The sequence below is a fragment of the Anguilla anguilla genome, chromosome 8, assembly GCF_013347855.1.
Source record: "Anguilla anguilla isolate fAngAng1 chromosome 8, fAngAng1.pri, whole genome shotgun sequence".
Classification (NCBI taxonomy): Eukaryota; Metazoa; Chordata; class Actinopteri; order Anguilliformes; family Anguillidae; genus Anguilla; species Anguilla anguilla.
Genome location: NC_049208.1, coordinates 16361852 through 16383760, shown reverse-complemented (window position 1 = coordinate 16383760; position 21909 = coordinate 16361852). Strand labels below are relative to the sequence as shown.

Genomic DNA, 21909 nt, shown 5'->3' with positions numbered 1-21909 from the left:
ATGAACTGTGTGCAACCAGAGGGAGATATTGAAGAATCGTTAAATTAATTTCTTCTTTCTTTTTCATGAAATAATCAAAGATTAGTATGATCCTGCTTATTTTACAGGGAGCATGGTTCTGCTGAATTGTTATCCTTTTACTGTGAAAGCTTTATATTAATTCCCTTAGCTAAATGCCATGTTGGAGAAGTTAGTGCCTGTGTTTCAGTCATTTTTTATGATTCATAATTGTGGACCTAGTGCCCCAAGACATTTAATACAAGTTTGCCTTTAATACAAGTTCACCTGATAACTGAATCTTTCCTGTAAAGCTGATTCACAGGCGTGACAGATTAGCTTCTTTGTCCTTTTAATCAACTGGGCATTAATGTGGGTTTGTGCTGTAGTCGAAATGCTGAAGGTCACCAGACTGTTGAGGGTAGAATTTAATCAGCTCGCGAGGATATCTGATGTCACATGACTTTAAATTTTCCGTCGCTCTGTGAAGCAGAAGGGAAGTTGACATTGGCTGGGACGGCTGCTGCAGTGCTTTGCGATCCGTCAGCAGCTTTTTCGACAGCCTCGGTGGAGCAAACAAAGCTGGCACCTCAGCGTTCAGCAGTCATCGTTTACAAACAGTGAACCCCCGACCTCCTCTCTCAGACTGCTGTCTCCGCTGACCTTACAGTGTCTGCATACAGATGGACAAACAAACACTCCTCGTCAGAGCTGGGGGGGCCGGGGGGGGGGGGGGGGTCACACTCCTGCAACTGAGCTGGGAAAGAGGGGTCTGTGCCCTTATGTTCACCTCTACCCCTGGGTTACACTATAGAGAGACAGAGAGAGAGAAAGACAGAGAGAGAGAGAGAGATAGAGGGGGGTGAGAATGGGGTAGAGATAGGGGGAGGGAAGGAGCGAGAGGAGAGATAAAAGAAGAGAGAGTGGGAGAGAGAAGTAGACAGAGAGATGGAGAGAGAGAATGAGTTGTTTAGTGGCCACTGGTCTTTCACTCCTCGCTCTGCCAACAGGGAAGGGTTGGAGAGGACAGAGAAAGAGAAGAAGAGAAGAGAGGTAGTGAGCCATAGTGAGTGTGAAAGAGAAAATAGCAGAGAGCTTTGAATAGGGATGCTCCAATGGATCGTATTGGCTGATATTCATGCTAAAGTGTGGGATCGGTGATCTCTGATTGTGGGATCGCTGATCCAGACAGCCAAAATCATGACGCCAACTGACCAACTTCTCAGCATGTGAAAAGTGCATAGATGTGGATGGTTCTTTGCAGCCATCTTAAGCCAGCCTTGCCTCCTTACAACCAAGTGCTTTGCTGGGATAAGTATGTACAGACCACTCCCACTTAAAGGGAGTAGTTTGGCTTATCACCCAGTTGTTTGTGAAATATTGGGGTACACGGTGAAATACACTTAATGAATTTGCATTAGCTTTCAGCGCAGCATGCAATAAAAGCTAACAGAACTAGCACTTCAAGGGCATTTAAAATACATCATGAATAGAAAAGAATGTGTTAATGTATTATGGGTTTTCATGTTGTACAGTTAAGCAACTGGATCTGCCCAGAGTGATATTGTGATTCACTGCAAGTGAGCAGTGGGAAATAAAAACACTTGTTTTGCATTACTCTTTTGCTCGGAAAAATGGCATGCGTCTAAAGCACTTTTGGAATTGGATCAATGCAAAAATGTGTGCCTATGGAGAAATTACGAGAGCACATCTATAAATCTAGAACAGTTCAAACTGGCCACGTTAGTAATGATTACAGAGCACACCTGTAATAACTCTCGGCCGATAAACAGGGTGTTTTTCAACTAACTCTGTAATGTTCATTCATTGGAAATGGACTTTTGAGCAAAGGATATAGTGCACCGAGGCCCCAGGGACAGAAAGAAAAGAAAAGTGAAGAGCCGCTGGATGGATGCCGAGAATGAGTTTCTATATTTCATTCGCTCTGCCTCCACTGCCTGAAGAAAATTAAAGGTGAAAAGAAAAAATAAGTTTCATGAAATGAGTGAACTTGCGACTCATATTTTGATTGTTTAGTAGTATCATCATGCATAGAAATAATGAGTTGAAATAATAACGTACATAATAATGCTCAGAAGATATGAAGAAACTGCCTCTGCACTAAATAAAAACTTACAGAGAACACTGGTATTAAGTAAAATAATGCATAATTCTCTTCATTTAAATAGGTTCTCAAGTAAGAATTGCCAGATGCATTCAGCGGATATTAGACTAATCCAAATAATACTTAACATGAACCCCGGAGAGAGATTTATAGATATCTGCTGCTGAGTGAAGGCTATTTTCCCACGAGTTCATTATATAATAAATATATGGAAACATGGGGATTCTATTTCTTGACATGGTTTTTACAAAATTGATGTTGTTGCTGATCACAACATTCCAAGGCAAGTCTGGCTGCATGTGGCTTTGTGTTTAAAAAAATAAAAAATGAAAAAGCAAGAAAGAAAATAAAAAGAATGTTTTTTTTAAATATTTCGCCTGTCAACAGGTCGTGTACTTAATGCAGCCTGAGTGGTAAGTCCTTCCTTTGTTATTATTCCCAACTACAGCCACCAAAAGCCATCAAGCGGATAAAGGTGCTTTTTCTATCGATTGTTTCTCCATTGCTAAGCACTGCAGTGCTCTGTGACGCACTGCAATTTCCACATTACAGTAATGAGGGCTTATTATGGTTGTCTGTAGCTGTTGTATTGACCGCAATGTGTGACCATAAGACTGGGTTGGACTTCCTCTGAGAGAAGCTCCAACTTCCTTTCCAGAAAAAGGACTGGATGATTTACTGGACTACTGGGGTGGGAAATGCATTTTAATTTCTCAGGAAGTATTTAAACTTTTAAACTTCTCTCCCATAGAAACAGAATTATAATGTAAGTGCCGGGGTGAAAAAACCTTCTGTTCAAGTATTTAGAAGAAATTTTAATTGAAAATGAAACTATTTAATGCAGGCTGTTATGTAATGCAAAAAAGGCACCCATAACCAATAATTATGAATCTTAAAATGCTCTAACAGGATGGTGTGAGCCACTGTTGCCACAGAAACATTGAAATAAACTTTAGTGTGCTTTAGTGTAACATTTGAGAATTGAATTTTGCATGTAATGTTTTATGATTTTTCCATGCATAAAGCATTGCATTTGGTTATGACTGATTTATATAAATGTTAATGAAACATTGAACATGTCAATGAAAGCATAACATATGCTGTGTGAAGCCTGTAAGACAATACATTTTGCCTAGTGTGACTTCATAAAATCAACCAGCATGAACTGAAGGTCGTAGGTTAAGTGCCAAGAGCCAGGCACTTCTGAGCTTAGCAACCAGGCCATTTAACAATTTGGCACCATCTCTCTTCTGCTGGTCATTGCTGCCCGAGCTTTCTAAGTGAAAAATGCACAGGCTTGGTTTCTGAAGCTGAATATGCCTATTTGTTAGTGCTGTCCTACTGAATATATTGTCATATCACATGCTTTGTCTTTATTATTATCATTCTGTTCATTGCATTTTTATTCAGGGCTCTTTATGTGCAAAATAAGGGCCTGAATGTGCTTAATGGCCAGTTCTACTTCCTTAAATGTTTTGATGTTTGTATATTGGCAGTGATTCCATATATAATCTGAATTTCCTGGTAATATTTACTGAAAAATAGGTTTTTCTCCTTTTAGTTAGAGCATGGACGTGTTGCAGTGCAGTGTTCTTTAGTGACTACTTAGCAGGACTCATAACAAGAATATTAAAGGTTCAAAACAAAGATGGGGTGCAAACCTGCCTCCAAATTAGTTAAGTAAACGGTGCATGCTCTGGCGATATAAATGGAAAGTAATTAGGATGTATGCCGTGAAAGTGTCAGGTAATAGTGTGTGCTTACGACATAATGGAATGCTATTATTGAGTCAATGCATAATGTATTTATCTGAGCAGCCCCTTTGTTTTTACGTTGCCCACACCGTTCCGTGTGTTTATCTTCGATCTCGTAAAGCGTGGGCCGCCAGCTCAAGCTGCGATGGCGCATCTCTCTTCAGGCTGTCATCCGTCTTCCTGTCTGCATGAATACTTCTCTCTGGAGAACGCTGGCCACTGCTGTCATAGAGCATCTCGCTGCCTCACTCAATGCAAATCCAATTGTTCAGAATTAATTTTGATTTGACCTGATTTGATGTGATGTCTTTCTCCGTATGGTCCTCTCACGGCTTTCCATCAGTTTGTAGATGCTGGCCTGACTTTCATTGAACATTTGGCCTGAGTGTCGGCGCACAGTTACAGTAAAAAGTGAAGAATTCTGTCAAAGATGGCATGTTCAGTAATCAGCAATCCACCAACCACAAGTTTAAATAATTGTTATCTAAAGGTATAAATAATAATAATAATAATAATGGCACATTAAAGCCATTGCTATTGCATGTGCATGTCATCTGTATTCAGCAGGTTTTACACTACGTAGCATTTACATGAATGCACAAAACTCAAAATATGAAGGGTAGGCATGAAGTGAAGTAGATTTTCACTGCTGGGGAAATATTTTATTATCCTTGCATGTCATTTTAGTTACAGACAGGAACCAATGATTTTTCTGGCAGGTTAGGCATCAGTTCAGAATGGCAGTGCAGTTATTGAATTGGAATTGGAGAAAATGTATTTCAAATGAGTGAAATCTTATTCAATGCCATTTCAAAGCAGTTCCAGTTCAATTATACTGTTTATTCATGTTGTGATTCAGTTCCACACCAAGTAGTCAGTGCTCCGTTTGTGACAATTACCATTGGTAACTAGTTTATGAGTCACAGTGGTAATTTTCACAATTTTATGAAGTATTAAGGTATTTTATTAAGTACAGGTCGAAGCCATCCACTATAAGAAGTGTGCAAAGACAGCCTGTGAAAATAATGACAATATAACCTGGTCCCATCCTGTTATGTCACTATGGTCAGACATCATCCTATCAACTCAAAGGGCATAAGACAAGGTTGATAATACAGCTTACCATTAATCTCCAAAAGTTACAGGTTTGTGTCAAAGTTGGCCTTTGCAGTCCCAATTTCCTCAAAGTGGAGTTTGATATTTTCTTTTTGGAAGGGGGATGGGGGGGTTCTTGAGGGGTAAGTGCTCCCTATCTGATATTCAAACATTATCAGTTAGGATGTATTTTAACTTGGAGTAAAAGCTACTTGTTCTCATGCCCTTTGCATTGGCAGCTTGACACCTGGCCATAGGGACGGGCTCGGGGACCAGCCCGATTGACACCCTGCTGAAGAGATGGCCATGTGCCTTTAAGGGTTAGAGGCAAGAACTCCGAGCATCTGTGTACCCATTTTTCCAGCATGATTTCTTAAGGGCTGTCCCTCCCCTTGTGGAGGTACAGGTTTCAGTGTCCATGAGGGGGGGGGTGGGGGGGCAGTGGGGGGGCTGCCCTGTTGGGACAGTCTGGTGTGTGACACTGTAGCCGCTGCTGATGTGTCTGTGAAGAGCCCTCTTCGATCGCCCAATAGATGTTTAAACGCTTCAGACAAAGCATCAATCACAACCCCCCCTCCCCGCCCCTCCCTCCAGCTGTCCTCCAGAGGGGGGTTCATGACAGGATGTGAGCAATTAGGCCTGGCAGCCTCTCTCCCCGCGCTGCGCTACATGCTATCTGCATGGACTTGGGTTTCAGGGAGACGGGAAGCTGAGACGACCACTAAAGTTTTCCCCAATCTCTGTAGCTCAGATCCAGTCAATGTGACTGCCCGTAAAATTGGAATGACCTGTTTCTCCACTGCATTGTGTTATAAATAAACAGAAAGATAAAATAGACCTCAATAATTGGTGTGTGTTTGTGCGTGCATGTATGTGTGTGTGTGTGTGTGTGTGTGTGGAGAGGCAGAAAATGAGAGAGGGTGAGAGAAAGAGAGATGGGGGACACATTGTGTTACATGCTAATAGCATGTTCGGTTTTACTTTTGCATATCCTGCTACAGCTGTAGGCCTCTTGGTGACATGGTCATATTGAAACCATTTCTTGTAGTAATGGGGGATTACTAAAGTAAGCAATGGGGGACAAAGTGGTCCCGATTACAAATATTAAAAGGGAACGATCGTGTGCAATGGCTCAAAGTAAGACATGATGACAATGACAATGATTACTGCACGCTTCTACTGGTGTTTTCCGAAAGGTCAGCGTCTCATTGAATTGTCTTTCTGTTGGCGTGGCTGTGTATACACCTGGAGGTGCATCTAATGTGCCCATGAGAGTGAAGGGCCACGGAGCCGAACATCCATCCCAGGTTCAGGCCTCATTAGCACGGACCTGAACATCCATCCCAGGTTCAGGCCTCATTAGCACGGACTTTTCCTCAGCTTGGGGCACATGCACACTTACAGGCAAAGGTGAGAAACGTGGCCTTTAGTGCAATGGAAGGACGGGATCCACAGGCTCTGTGGGAGGAGGCTCATTTCGAACAGTGTTGAGTTGCACATGCCTAGCACTAAAACACTTAGACCTCTGAAGGTCATTGACTTGGTTTGTACTTTGTGCATCCTACTAAACCTTTCCCAGAGGGTCAGTACTCAATAAATATTAACTTTGCCCCAATTCCCCTCTTCCTACTTCAAATTAACTGCCAGTTAAATGTGCTTTCCGTATAAACAACAATCACAGCCACAGGCATAACTGTTTGTTTGAGAACCACTCCTGGTGCCCATTAGAAGTCGACTCTTCCAGTAGAAAAAGATAATCCAACTTCTAGCACCGTCTTTAAATTGGGACACTGGCTGGGAAGAGATTACAACAGAGGCCATTATTCTGGAGTGGGAAAATGGCTGTTTTATTGAAGAAATGAGGCTCTGTGGAGCAGTGAACACTTGTTATTGCTTAATTTTGCATTAAAACCACCTGGTGTTTTTAATTTTTTTATCGTGTACATACTCCTGTGAGACTGGAGCTGACCCAAGGCAGTAGGTACTAAACTCAAGGTAGCATCACTGAATTCTGGGAATGAATCATAAATGACCAATTTGGGGATGTACCCCGAAACTACTGCTTTGTCTGCATGAACCTGTTGACTGTACATTCTAAACAAATAATGCATGTTCTTTGTAAATCTTCATTTACAAAGCTCGCTTTGTATTAACTGTTTATATGTACTGCAATCTGTGAGGTGCTGTGACAATTCTTTTGTACGTGAGATTTGATTGAATAAATTACTGTAAATGAATGCAGAAGTCACAGGCTATTGTTCATATTGGATAGTGACAGCGCTTTATAAAAAATGATCTGCCATTGATGTATGGCTGGTGATTACTTGACCTTTGTAAGCCATTCTGAGAAACAGGCCCAGTAACATTGGCCAGCTTCAGCAACAGGGAGAAAACAAAGGATTAAGGATCGCAATTTATATCAAACTCATTTCTTTTCCATAATTGCGCGACGTAATTTATGAATTTCCATGTTCCTATTTTCTTGTGCATATGCCCATCATGCATTGTGTGTATACTCTGCGCCAACGTGAAGAGAAAACGGCTGAGGAACAGGCGTGCTGGTGACTACAGGTTTTCCTCCGTTCGAAAAAGCGCGTCTGAAAAGCAGGCCGAACTTCCCAGCCTCCCTGTGACCGCAGCCTCCTCGCACACTTCCTGCCCGGCCTTCCGCCGCGCTCGCACACTTCCCGCCCGGCCTCCCGCCGCGCTCGCGGACTTCCCGTCTGCGCTACGATGTCATCGGCGTGTCTTGTTGTGACTGGAACAGTGTGGGCGCCTCCTTCCGGCAGTTTCTTCGTGGCGCAGGCGTGTTTCGGCTCCTCAGCGCTGCATTTCGCCCGCGTCATCGTGTCTTTGTTCTTGCAGAGAAGGTGGCAGCAAACTTCGTTTTTAAAACCGTTCCGACTTCCGTCTGACACCTAACTGTCGCGTCAGAACTAACAGAAGGAAATGTCTGGCAACACTCTCCGCCCTCCTCACTTCTTTACCTGTTAAGATCCGTCACGCTGTGCTACCAGAGGGTGTTTTGATTGGGCAGCAGAGATGGGCGTTCACCGTAATCTCCATATTTGTGAATTTAGAACCAAGTCACGTGTCTTTCGGAGATGTGTCATTTTGTAGTAGGTCAAAAAGACACAGCAGCAAATCATGCATAGGTAAACAGTGGCTAGTGTGTGACAGGGAATGGGGGCCATTTCAGGGTAAAAACATCCTATGCACCATTAATATTTCATGAACCCATAAGCACCTGTGTCCCAGTCGCAATCTGTCACAATCATTTCGTCAAAGCTGGTATGTAGCGTTAATTATGGAGCACAAGGCTTAGTTTTCCTTCCATTCACTAACCACCATAAAACATCTGGATCAACAATGGAATCTTGCCAAATGTTTGACAAATATTTACCACAATATCTTTTTGCTTTCTTTGTGTAGGGTTGCCTGTTCATATTAAATTGATAACAGTAGCAGTTGAACATGCATATTGTATAAATGTTTATTGGAAAAGTTTTTAAAAAATTGCAATCATGGACTGTTACATGAAGTGTGGTTACTGTAGTGACCATGCAGTGTATGCATAGCTATGGTTGCTATAGAAACATAGAGCATACACATATAAGTGTGAACCATAGCTTTCATTTCATTGCCAATTTAGAGTTGCAAAATTTTGAAGAGAGTGCAGTCTGCAGGGTAATAATTTACCTCTGATTAAAAAAAGGATTGAGTTAGTTTGGTGGCTGGTGCATAGATTGAGATACATGAGGCCAGCCAGGCTGAAGGAGTGGGGATTGGGGATCTGTTATAAGAATATATGGAGTTTATTGGAATCACACAATCAGCATGGCTGCACATGGCCTTCCCACATCTGTCACTGAAATGAGTTCCAGTCTGATGTGAGAAATTAGATTATATGAAGGTAGAAGAACTGCTGACACGTGGAAATATCTCTCTCTCTCTCTCTCTCTCTCTGTCTGTCTCTGTGTGTGTGTCTCCCTTTCTCGCCCTCCCTCTCTCTCCTCTGTCTCTATCTCACCCCTACACATGCACACACACACACACAGAATTGATTTATCCTGAAGGCAAGTAAAATAAGGAAATAAAGATATATTCATAAGGAAAGATGTACACACATACTGCAAGCTATTGATCACGAGCTTACAGACGCACACACATTCACATATGGAAAAACACTGTTAGGTACATTCTTAGGGCGTGTTATGGATTCAGTATGTACACTATATATTTAGAAATTGTACATTGACTCTTGGTTCTTGATTAGCATCGTTAACTTACACAACTGCTTTAGTGATGTTGCACCTTACGAGTTTGTCTGGGAATGTTTTTTTTAGCCAGGTCTGGCATTATTGCTCATATTAATTAGGTGAGTGCACTTACTGTACAGTTCTCCCAAACTGTGAATTGCTCTGGATCCGAGCGTCTGCTAAATGAACGCGATGTGATGTCATTCTCATGACCGGCGGCGGTGGTCCTAGCGGTGGCGTTCAGAGCGCGGCTGTTCCATCGCGGTCACGCGCGGATGAGCCGCGAGCGACCGAACGGCTCTGGACAGAGCCGGCCCATAATGACAGGGCCTCGGCGGGATTATTACCGCTTACGCCGACCGGTATCGCGCGCAGCGTTCCCCGGGCATCGATTGGCCCTTAATCCCACGCCATCAATATCCCCTCGTTCCCTCTGCGGCCCGGGCCGGGAGAGGGCCTGTCGGTCGGATTTGGTGCTGAGCCCCCCGTCCTGGAGAACCGGACCCATTTATCAGCAGCGTATTCCGGCCCGCTGTACCCTAAGCTCCTCTCCAGAGGCCCCCGCCGTGAAACAGGCGCTTGGAAGCGCCCCGGACCGCCGCCTGACGCTGGCGGCTCACCGGCTCTGGATTTACGGCGGGCGAATAGGCCGATGGTCAATAATTGAAAAGGCCGCCATAGGCCCTGAGGCTACAGCCGATCGATGCCTCGCCTCTTATTTTCTTTTCCAAGCCAGTAAGCAGTAAGCACGTAAACTCAAAATAACCTTTTAAAATATTTATCAGGCCTCCCCCCCCCCACCCCTCCACCTTTTTGAGGCTGCATGCGTGTGGTTGGGGGAGGGGCGTTACTCTCCTGAAAGTAACCAATGGGAAAAGCCCCTTTATTTTCTGTGAGGACAGTGCATATTTGTTCTAGTTATGATTTGTTTAGTGTTCGCAAGGTGAGTGGAGAGTGCAGCGGGCTAAGTCCTCATGGATATTTAATGCTAATGCTCATGCTGCTCGGCCCTTGCGGCCCTGGAGAGAGAGAAGCTGCACTTCCTGTAAGGGTCATAAGAGGGCCTATTGTGCCCCACTTCCGGATTTAATCACCCCGACGAAGGCCGTGATCTGCGCAATTAGCCAGTTCGCCCACTTCCTTCAGCCACTCATCAGCCGTTAATTGAAAGCTGGCCCTGACTGCAGGCCAAAGGTGACAGGAGGCCTATCAGTTGGATTTTCTGCTTTGGCTGTAAAGTGCACTAAAACAGCTTATTATTTCTTTCGGAAATTCCTCCAGGGTAATGACCCATCTCGGGAAATAACCATGGGCACGCCCACTCTTTTGCTGTAGGTGCAAGACCTCATCCTGCAAGACATGAGGTCACAGGAAGAAAATATTGTCTGTGCACTATCCATATGCAGCCATATTTGCACTTTCCTTATTATCCCATATTTCAATCCCTATTGATAGTTGTCAGGACAGTGGCAACCTGTTTCTTGCTTTGAAAATTTGAGCATTCTGTTAAATTTATCCAGTCATTAATTTTATTGACCTAATTCGAGCCTCTGAAGGGGGCATTAGCACTTTAAAGCTAGCTGGATATCCTGTCGGACCACAGCCTTATGGGATGCGGTTTGAGTAGTTCTGGACTAATGAGACGAGGGAGTGTTTTCCAACGGCTGTCTCAGAATCTCGTTGCATGACAGTAAACTCCACAGGACAGTAATCCACTTTTTAATGAAAGCAGGTCTTTTGGTGAAACGGATTTGTCTCTCGCTCTGAAGAGGTCTGTGTTACGGACCTGGGGAGGAAGAGGGAGCGCTTGTGTCCCTTCAGGCCAGCCCTGTCAGCGCACAGCCAGTCCAGCCTGTCAGCGCTGTCCACTCCTGGCCCGGCAGTCCACTCTCCCAAGGGTTTAAAAAAGTCCTTTCAACAGCAGCTGATTGGCATCTGGAACAGCAGGTGATATGAGTGCCTGTCCAATCAGTGGCTCCCATTAAGAGATTAAAACCAATCCGAGCAAAGACCTGGAATGTGTGGTTGTAACCTCTGTAATGTATAAATGAGTGGTTGCATTAGACTCAGAGAAATCGCATCTTTGTTTGTAAGCCAAATACTTACTTTCTATGGATGTACATGTTTGCTTCTCATGTATATTAAATTGCCACCACAGGTTTGATTCTGTCAGTTTATCTCTGAGGTTAAAGGACTGTGTTTTAGTGTTTTAGTTTGACCTTGGGTGAGCGCGGAGGTGTAAGTGATGTGAATGTAATGTGAAACCTCCCCAGTATTATGGCCTTTGCTCCTATCCTTGCTGCAAAAACTAAAATTCTTTATTGATTTTTAATTGTAATATATGGAATAGCATTACAAGATGATTAGTTCAGCCCTTTTCATTCAATTTGCTGGCGTGTAAGATTGTAAAACAAGAAAACAAAGCAGATAAACAGTGAAATAAAGATATGTATATGCATTTTTAATAGATATTAACCTATTGGATTGTTATGCGGCATTTATAAGCTGCATTAATAAACTGATTCAGTTGTGCCACGTAGAAACAATCCTGCTGGCTTTCACAACAGTTATTTGTATTTAAAATTCTAATTAAACTAATAAAAAAGATGCACGGCCCTTTGGGACTGCAGTCCTTCCTGTTATTTTTCTTTAAGTTTATTTTAGTTCTCTTAAAGGGGCCTGAAGACCTCTCATAAGCTCCGTATGAAAATCCACCAAGAGCGTTAAGCGGCTAGTGAACCACAGCCTTGCTTGATGAGACTGTGAATGGCTACAGGAGTGCTGCTGTGTGTGGGAAAGTAATGAATAGGCCAGTAAACGGCAGCAGTGCCAGCTCGTGAGGCCAGACCATTCTCTCTGTGAGCTTGATGGTAGATGTTAGATGCACCCTTCAAACGCACCGCCCCCTGATTAGTGAAAGAGGGAAACAAAACCAAGAAAGCCCAGCCTCATGGGGCATGAAATGCACATCCTGCAGCTGTGGAGGCCTGCACAAACAGGAAGGCAGTCCTCTCAGGCTAACAACGTGCTGAATATTTTAACGTCTGCTTCCCTGCTGTGAGAGTTCTGCTCAGATCTCAGAATGTGAATTCTAATACTGGCAGTGTAAGATTTTCCAAGGACCTCTAGTAATGTGGCTCTCCCTGACATTGCAGGGTTCAGTGCCATTGATAAGATTTCGCTCATCTATCTCTACATCCTATTTTAGCACAAGGGTTTATGGCCTTTGGCCTGACGTAGCATGGTGGCAGTGTGCTATTCCAGAATTATCTGTGAATATAGTGCACTTATCACCAGGAGAATGCAGGTTGCAACAGCTATTATACCCAGCTTGAACCACCACAGCGCTGTGAGTAATTAAGCTTGGTGAAAAGGGAACATTTTGAATTGTACACTCTATAGGTTGCCCTCTGCTAAGCAAATACATAATTCAATATTAATAGGATGTAATATTAATGTGCAATTAATGTCTGCATTTCAGATTGGTCTGGATTGTGTGGAAGACAGTTGTTGTTCTTGCAGTGCTGTGGTAGCACACTTTGTCCTTTCTCAGTATCCCTTTCAGCTATGAGACAGCTCCACACTGTCCCCACAAGAAGCTGTTATGGTACCAGCATCGGGCATTCATAGCAAGGTACTGCTGAAACAGTCCCAGCCCTGGAACCAAGCAGTGTAGCCAATTAGCCGACTTAACTTAGCTACTGTGTGTAGTTGCTGACCTCTTTAACGGGAAGGGGTCTCAGAAAAAAGGACTTTGCTCCAGCAGTCAGCGTGACACCTTGTTAAACCTGGCTGGAGACTTGATCGCAGTAGCTGTCACAGAGTCCTGATTAATTAATATAAACTGTGTTTAATCCCTTCATCAAAACCCAGGGCTGACGGGATTATCCCCGCAAATTTACCTCGGATCCCTGTTCCCTGGCAACAGCTGCAGAACATGGAAGGAAAGCCAAGCCAATTATTTCATTACCACCCACAACAGGAGGGGACAATGTGGAAACCTACTTACTGGGGAACCTGTTATTTATAAAAACACATTTATAGGCACATATTTGTATTTTCAGTGAATTCATATAAATAACATTGACAGATTGTACAATGTTATCTTATGGGGTTCATTACATGACATTGTATACATTATATTTAGCAGGCACTTTTATCCATAGCAACTAAGAATATAGAAGAAACATAATTTCCCTATTCAGTGTCTTGTTCAAATGTGTTTGATAAGTCTTTGTAAATGCTCTTTATAACACGTTGCATTCAGCATAGCAGGATCAGTATGGAGAAGCCATGTAAAGACGGTAATCACTGGAATCTCAGACGGCTTGTCAGTCACTCTGACAAAAGGCTTCAGGTAGTGACGATTAGGCTTGAATCTTGCATTTCCGGTGGGCCACCGCTGTTGTATCATCGAATGCTCCAAAGCACATAACCCATGTCACTTCAATCAGCTGTGTTGATGTGTAATATCTAACATGGAAGCTGAATAAAGCAGCACGGCCAACGGTGTCTGATATTTCTTTCCCTGTGGCTGTCTTAGGTAACACAACGCGTGGATTTTCCACCTGTCTTATCTCACACCCCAAGAAAATAATGATGGGTTTTGAAAGCCCACTGTGTTGGTGAGTTATAATTAGTCAATGATCCAGCGGCTGCGTGAGTGGGAACGTCAGAACGGTGGAGCGTTAGCGCTTGTTGGAATGCTGATTGATTATCGAGCTTCCTTTCCTTGAAGCCGACGGAGTCGCTCCGATCAATTTGACGGGAAAGGGGGGGAAAAACCCGCCACTTTCTTCACAGCCTCGCTTTCATCCGTGGCAGCGGCTGTCGTCAGGCGTGCGCTGTCATGTGCGTCCGCCATTTTGTCAGTGCGATGAGGATGGGACTTGGCTGCGTAAGCCGCGGTAGTTAAATCCACAATGCTGTGCGTAAATGTATCCAGTGTGGTTCAACCTGGCCTGGCTTTGCAGCCAAATTCAACAGTTAAAGTGGTCAGAGCGTAATGCCAGTGACAGGGCTCCCTACAGGAGCTAATAACACGGCGTCAGGCTTATGCAATAGTGCCCTATTACATGTACTATTCATAGGGCCATAATGTACTTGCTGCTGGCAGAATTATCCTGCACAGTCATTTTTCACTGTGGATTTTGACTGTAACAGGACTCACAGATCCGAGTAAGCTTTTTGATTGGTTAAGGCAGAGCATGTCCATCCATAAAGTATTCCAAGGGATCCAACGGCAGTCCGTACTGAACCAAAATCACAGTGTGGAGTCAAAAAATAGTGTTGTATAAGTATAAAGGAGATACAATCTTCAGATCCAAATTCTTTGTAGAAATGCTGAATTTTGCGTAAGTTGAATGTGAAGTTGATAAGCAGAGAGAGAGTGGAAAACGCTTCCCATCAAAGTGCCGAAGGTCCCTGAGCACAAACTCCAGGCAATTCCCCCTTTTCCCGTCTGTTCAGCGCCGAAGAAGGGTTGTATTCCCCACAGGGGGTCTTAACTGTGTAAGTAATTTATCCAGGAAGCATGAAAAACAGAGCACAGGAAGTACCTATCCCCTCACAAAAAAAAAAAAAACCCCATAAATGCAGAAAGGCCTGGGAGGTGTGGTATCGTTTACGCGGGAGCTTTCTCTGTGGTTTCGGAAACCCGGCTTGATAGCGCCGGTCCGCTGAGGGAATCTCCTGTCTGATGCGCTTCCTGCTCTCAGAGAACCAGCAGCCCCGCGGTGTTACATTTCAGAGTCTCCCTCTAGGATCCCGCTGTTGACCAGCCACTCAGTAGCTTTGCCACGGGACCCCCCTCCCCCCTCCCCCCTCCCCCCCAACCGGTTCCACGCCTCGTAAGGAAACTCTCGGATCGATGCACTCCCTGCAGCCCATAAACATGAACCTAAAGTGGCTTGGGGCAAGTACATTATCTGCAATTCCAATCCATTTACATTTTGCTTTCTGTCTTTTTTTTTTTTTTACATTGTGCCTGAATTTGAAAATGCAAAATGTGTTTTATGGATTGCGCATGGCGTCAGAGGGTTGTTTTTTTACACTCGTCTTTTTTTGTCCTCTGAGGTGGCAAATTTCCATGGATTTTCCTTCCGAACACAGGGATGTCATTGTATCAGTTACTACACTGCCATGCTCATGTGAAGGTGCAAAGATCACTGTGGAATTATCCCTAAAAAATCTTCTTAAATAATGTTAATTGGGTCTGACACCTCCAGTTCGCATTGCTAGGTTATACAAGGTAACTGATGACTGAGGTGAAAATCTTTCTCTAAAAAAGAATAATAAATGTGCGGAATGATGTCAGAATAACTGAATCTGTATATCAGCATGAATGTCTTTGTATTCTAAATTAGCCAATTATGGGCTTTAGGTGAGCTATTACTGATATAATGAAACAAGCTATGAAATTACCATAATTATAGGGAAAACAAACACATTTCCACTGTAATAAATATAAAAGACATGCATAATGAAAATATCTATTTATTTATTTTACGATGAGAAAATGTATTTTGCCTTGTTATGAAAAATAGGTTTGTGTGAAGGAAGCGTTGATGTTCTCAAGTTTGTCTCTTAATTGACAGATTTTAGGTTTGAATGGAAAATGAACTTGAGTCCCTCAACCTAATGGGAGTGGGGAGGCCATTTTCTCACAGAACACTGCCTTCAGACGCTTCCAGCCGACACCAAGGGCCCACTTAAAGGTTACCTGAAAGGAAAAAAAACCTGAATGACAATGTCACTTTGAATAACTTGTTTTCTGATCATTTTTGATTCATTATAAACCTGTTTATTTCTGTGCTTAGCAGCTGTTGCCCATGGCTAGGACACCTTACAGTACCAGCTAGAGCTCACATTCCATATTCCCCCATTGACTCAGCCCGATATAGCGCATTCAGGCTGAGTACATTGCTTGAGGCTACCACAGTATTGTAAAGATTAGGATTCAAACCTGTAGCCCTCTGTGTGTGAGCTGTTTCAGCCAACCACTGTGCCAGACTGCCAGCCGTTATAAATCTCTTGCCTGTCTGCTGGAGAGGGGAGGCAGTGCGGGGGGGGCGGGGGGGCACCAGCCGATGTGTTAATTGCTTTTTCGTGGGGTTGTCCCCGGAGGCCTGAGCGTTGCGGGACGCCTTTGTGTTCGGGAGGGAAATTGAAGAGGGAGACACTGGACTCTGAGGTTAATTGGGGAAGACAACTCACTCCAGCTGACTGAGATCTATTAGCATCCGCTGCACGTGAGCAGCTGAGCCGGTCTGTGGCTCGGACATATCAGAGAGAGACGTGGCAGAGAGAGGCTTCTGCCTCAGCCTTCAGTGTTCCATACAGACATTCACTCACGCGCAGACGCAAACGCAGCCACACACTCTATCCTTCCCATGTATCATATTCACACACACACACACACACACGCACACGCACGTATTTGCATACTCATGCATGTGCACACGCAAGCGCACGCGAGCACGCGCACAGACTCGCACGCAGACAAGCTTACATAACACACCTACACAAAAAAATGCACGCTCAGAAGCGTGTGATATATTTAGAATGTTTGGTGTAGTGAATTGGGGATATTTCTTGCGTTTCTAGCAGTTTCTATTTCAGGCCGTGTTCCCTTTAACTCAACTGAATGAATAGGTAATGCTGTTCTGCTGCCTTTAACCTCCACCGCCCCTCCCTCTCCCCCGCTCATCTATAACGCATGTGGGCTCCATCTCTCACCTGTGTCACGCTCTCACGTTCGGTCCTCTCCACCCAGAGAGGCAGCTTTCATTCGCGTTTGACTCCGCCAGCAAAGAGGCTGAGGCTCGGGCAGAGAAATGAAAGGAAAAAAAGAGGAAGAGAGAAAGAGCGAGAAACGGGTGTGAGAGGGAGCGGTTCAGGGTGCAGGAGACTTTTAATAGAATCTACGGGGTCATGTGGCGGGTAGAGCCTGACGCGTCTCTTTTTTTGAGAATACGGTGCTGCCTTGGAGTAGGCCTGGATGGGCCTGGATGTCTAGGCCCGTGCCTCTGTTTCTCACACCCCTGGTGTCGGATGAGAAGGAGGTGCTGCGTGGATGACAGGGAAATGCAACTGGTACTCTCACGCTCTTTAATGAGTCCATGTCAGTGAAAGGTAATTGGCCTTGACCGTTACCCAGAACGCATTGTGTCTGCTGCAAGCAGATATCTTCACCTCTCTTTTGCCTTGCCTGTGCTGTGGTTGTGTTGGCTTCTGCAACGTCATTCTCACGGTCAGTTTTACCCGATTGTGTGTCCCTAACAAAATTATGCTGCGGCAAAGCTGTGTAAGTCGCTCCGGATAAGAGCGTCTGCTAAATGCCTGTAATGTAATGTAATGTAATGTAATGCAAAGAGGATGCTGTTGGCCCGGTAGTTAATCCTGTTGGCCAGGAGCTCAGTGCGTGGCTTCCTCTGTGACACATGATCCTTAGCAAACTTTGCAATTGAAAGCAAACTTAGACCAGCATGTTCACTTATCAGACACAGTATTTTACGCCTCAGCTGACATTTACCTTTTTCCTTGGTTAAATAATTCATGAAATAACTCATTCGATGGCACGTCCAAATTCCAGAATATCTCGCTGTTATAAATCTAGCATACCTGTCTGCGGAATGTTACCATCGTGATGCCTCTGACATTTAATTGCTGATTAAGTCATAAATCTGTTTTTTTTTTTTTTTTGTATATTTCAGTTATGTCATTTACCTGCAGGAACTCCCTGATTTATCTGTGTTTAAAAACACACCCAGGGGAATTCTCTGAAGAACTTAATGCTTCAGTGAATGTTTATGTTTTAGTATGTGCATCTAATTTAAGTGTGAATTTAGTTGAAGTTTTTTTTTGTTTTTGTTTTTTTTTTGTTTTTTTAAAGTGAAGAAATAAAGAATGCAGATACAGGGCAATCCTTTTTTTTTACACATGACTCATTTGGAGATGTACACCAAGTTAATGGTCATTAGCACTGATATAGTGATTCCTCTGTTGGCCAACCAGGCTCTTTCCTTGTGTTTTATTCCCTCATAGAACCACCAGGAGACATCTTTAATGCTGTTCATATTGTCCATTTTCAGCATGTAACAGACGTCTTTATCCAAAGCTACCCTTTTGGCGGAATGCAGTCAGATTACAAAATCTTATTATATATACCTATGTAATCACTGCCACCATGCAACTCAACATACCGTGCACCTGAGACTCACCACAACTGAGAGAATCAGACCTGCACTTCAGCCTTATGTCCCGCTGAGCCTCAAGTGAGCCGCTGTGCTCTAACTCTTGTCTGTTACTGTAGTTTAGCCTTATTGCAGTGCCGCGCCCCCTTAAAGGCTTGGGAAATACGCCGTGAATTACCGCAGTACACTGAGGAGGGAGCCGAACTCCGCAGCACAATAAAACACGGGACAGGACAGTAAAAGGCAGTTGGCTGGTGTGTTTGGATTACATTCTTCCACCGGTGCGCACTGAATTATTGAGCACCCCTGTGTCGCTTTGAAGGCGCACGTTCCGCGCTAGCCGTTTTTTGCGGCTGAGATGTTCATCACGCGTACGTGAGATCTTAGCCGCAAATAACACGCACGCCTCCAGACGAATGCACGGCGCCTTTTAAACGCAGTGTTTTGATTGCTGCCGGTGATCTAATGCGAGCGCATTTCGAAAATGTAAATTAGCGTTAACAGTGGCATGACTCTGGTGCGTTTACGCACAGCGTGGTAATTAGTATTCAATCAATGGGCTAAACGGTTTTTTTTGTTCCCCCACTCGCTGATATTTCCACTGGAGTACGTTTGTCGTCTGTCTTTCCTTCCACCGAAGTTTCTGGGAGCGCGAGTCAGGGGGAGAGTCCCTTTCGTCAGTCGTCTTGGCTCCCAGAACAGTGAGAGTCCCAAGGGCTCTCGAGCATGGCCCCAGTTTGTCAGGCCACAGAATGATGACACCAAACGCGGATTTCTGACCGACAATGTGCTAGAAAAAACCAGCGTTAATGAGCTTTCAGCTCTGTGCTCTGTACTCTGTGTGGGTGGAAGACCGAAGATGGGACTACTAATGTTACCCAAAAGCTCATGCATATTTGTGCTGCATAACTCCCTCACCACTTGCTAAGTAACGTTTCATATTGTATTTTTCATAATATTGTCCAGACTGGTTAGATAAGCCATGTATTTTGTTTTCCAATTAAGTTACATAATGAAAAATGCTGATATGCAAATAAGGGATTTCCTCCGGTATTATGGTCAAATGTTGTATTTTTTGGGGGTGCCCACTACCCCTCCACCAACTCTCCTGAACTTTTTTCGGGGACAATAAGAGGGAAAATGTCATTTATTTCCTTGACTCATGAAACGCTCAGAGGAAAGCTGTCCAGATGTATAGCCCTTCAACCACTGCTGATTAAATTTAAAACCCCAGGTTCAATTTTCACTTAGTTGCGGGGGATCCCCCACCGCACCCCCACCCGTACAGTTGCTGCATCTCATCCCTGCTGGTGGAAATTGACGCCGTCAGGAATGCACAGAGGCGTTTCTTTGTTTATCCAACCAGACCGTGCAGCTGGGTGCCCTGGACCCGTTAGCATTTTGCGCACATCTGTGGAATGGAAAAGGTGCTCGCCTCCCACAAATACGAGCAATGTCGCAGAGACAGGAGATGGGGGCTCATAAATGTAACGAGCGAGGGGGGGGGAAACGGGGTTTGAAGGGAAAAGGACTCAGAAGTGTGGCCAAACTACATCCCGGGCCGCTGGATTTTGTCCCTTTGACCCGGCGGCTGAGGGCCATTGGTCTGGGATTGAACTGCCTCTGTGGCCTCTCTGCTGGCAGTGTCAGTACAGATGGTCCTCCATGCCTCAAAGGCAGGCTTTTCCTCTTTGATTTTTTTAGCCTCTCTATCAGTTTAGCCACTCTATCACTGTCATTCCCTTTACAGCGGGAAAGAGGTATAATGAGCCAGTCTGGTGCCAGCTCTACAGTGGGAAAGAGGTATAATGAGCCAGTCTGGTGCCAGCTCTACAGTGGGAAAGGGGTGTGATGAGCCAGTCTGGTGCCAGCTCTACAGTGGGAAAGAGGTATAATGAGCCAGTCTGGTTTAGGGTCTACAGTGGGAAAGGGGTGTGATGAGCTAGCCTGGTTCTAGCTCTACAGCGGGAAAGGGGTATGTTGAGCCCGCCTGGTGCCAGCTCAATTGTGAGAAAGGGGAATAATGAGCCAGTCTGGTTCCAGCTCTACAGTGAGAAATGAGTATAATGTTCCAGCCTGGTTCTGGCTCAACAGTGGGAAAGATACAATGTGCCAATCTGGTTCCAGCTCTGCAGTGGAAAAGGGGCATAATGAGCCAGCCTAGTTCCAGCTCTACAGTGAGAAAGGGGTATAATGAGCCAGTCTGGTTCCTGGACTACAGTGGGAAAGAGATACAATGAGCCAGCCTGGTTCCAGCTCTACCATGGGAAAGGGGTATAATGAGCCTGGCTGTTCCAGCTCTACAAATAGGTATTGTCTGATTGTAACCATTTAGTGGGAAGTTCCTCTTTTCCAGGATGTGTTGCCTAAGCCTGCCTCTCTTCTGTTCACGGCCCTTTTCTTCTCCCTGCGTTCCTTCTCCCCACACAGAAATAAGAAAGTCAGCCACTGCTACCGCATCGCTTACCGTCACATGGAGAGGACGCTAAGCCAGGAGGAAGTGCGCGTGGTCCACCGGGCCATCGAGAGGGCGGCCGAACAGGACCTGGGGGTGCGGGGCAGGTACTGAGCCTGGCACGGATCCCGCCTGCTCCGCCATTCTGCTGCGCGAAGCGTCAGAGCCTTCAGTCACCCGCTCTGCCACACCCCCCAATGACCCGGTCTGTTTCCCTGATGCAATGGCTGCCCTGAATGGCGTAGCCGCTCCGAGACCGCCCTGCGAGGGCGACACGGGTGATTTAAGGCTGAAGTCAGGCACCGGCTCTCGGCCACCATGGGAGAGAGAGACAGGTAAATAAAGCATGAAACCGGCCCACCATCTGTTTGTGTGTGATTTCCCACACACAGTATTTTTCTGGAGCTCTTGATTTACTGACCAGATCAGCTCTGATGTTGGATGAGAAACTCCACCGACTAAGGTTATCTTTGTGGAAAGTGAAGGACAAATAAATGCATTTATCAGTGATAAAATGCCCAGCTATGCACTGCTGGGTGGTCTCCTGTATTTCTTGGTGTTTATGTCTTTTTATGTTTTCGTGCTTTGTGAGCAGCCATAGTTTTTACGCCTTGATTGTTTTCAGTTCTTTAACACCTGTCCGTCATACGATCTAATTGATTGTTCTTATCACACCCTTCGCATTGTGATGGTAGCACTGTGCTCATACCAGGTCAACAGCTGAGTCTTACCTAAAATATTACCACTTGTAACATTAATGCAATTTTCATAGTTCATTTAAAGATTTTTTTATGCTGGTTTATGAAAACCTATAATGAGAGGTGATATTCATGAAACACATTGACTTTTTAATTTATCAAGGCAGTTATTTTCAGCGGAGGCACCACAGGTGAAAAGGGTGATTTTGGTTGGATCAATTTTGAGATATTATAGTATTTAGCTTCTACAGCGACTGTAGTTTCATAAAATATCCAAAACAATGATCGAAACAATTTTAAACAGTTAATTTAGATGTTTTTTATAACAGATG

At 44.5% G+C, this 21909-nt stretch overlaps 1 protein-coding gene across 7 annotated transcripts in view; it reads left to right on the top strand.

Moving 5' to 3' along the window:
- Positions 1-21394, top strand: part of LOC118233673 (phenylalanine--tRNA ligase, mitochondrial-like) — an 87038-nt gene extending 65644 nt beyond the window's left edge. For all 7 annotated transcript variants that reach the window (XM_035429500.1, XM_035429506.1, XM_035429501.1 and 4 more), the window contains one exon: positions 20855-21394. In XM_035429500.1, the coding sequence (XP_035285391.1) occupies positions 20855-20993 (139 nt within the window). In that variant the 3' untranslated portion in view covers positions 20994-21394. The remainder of the gene's footprint in view (positions 1-20854) is intronic.
- Positions 21395-21909: the final 515 nt, after the last annotated feature.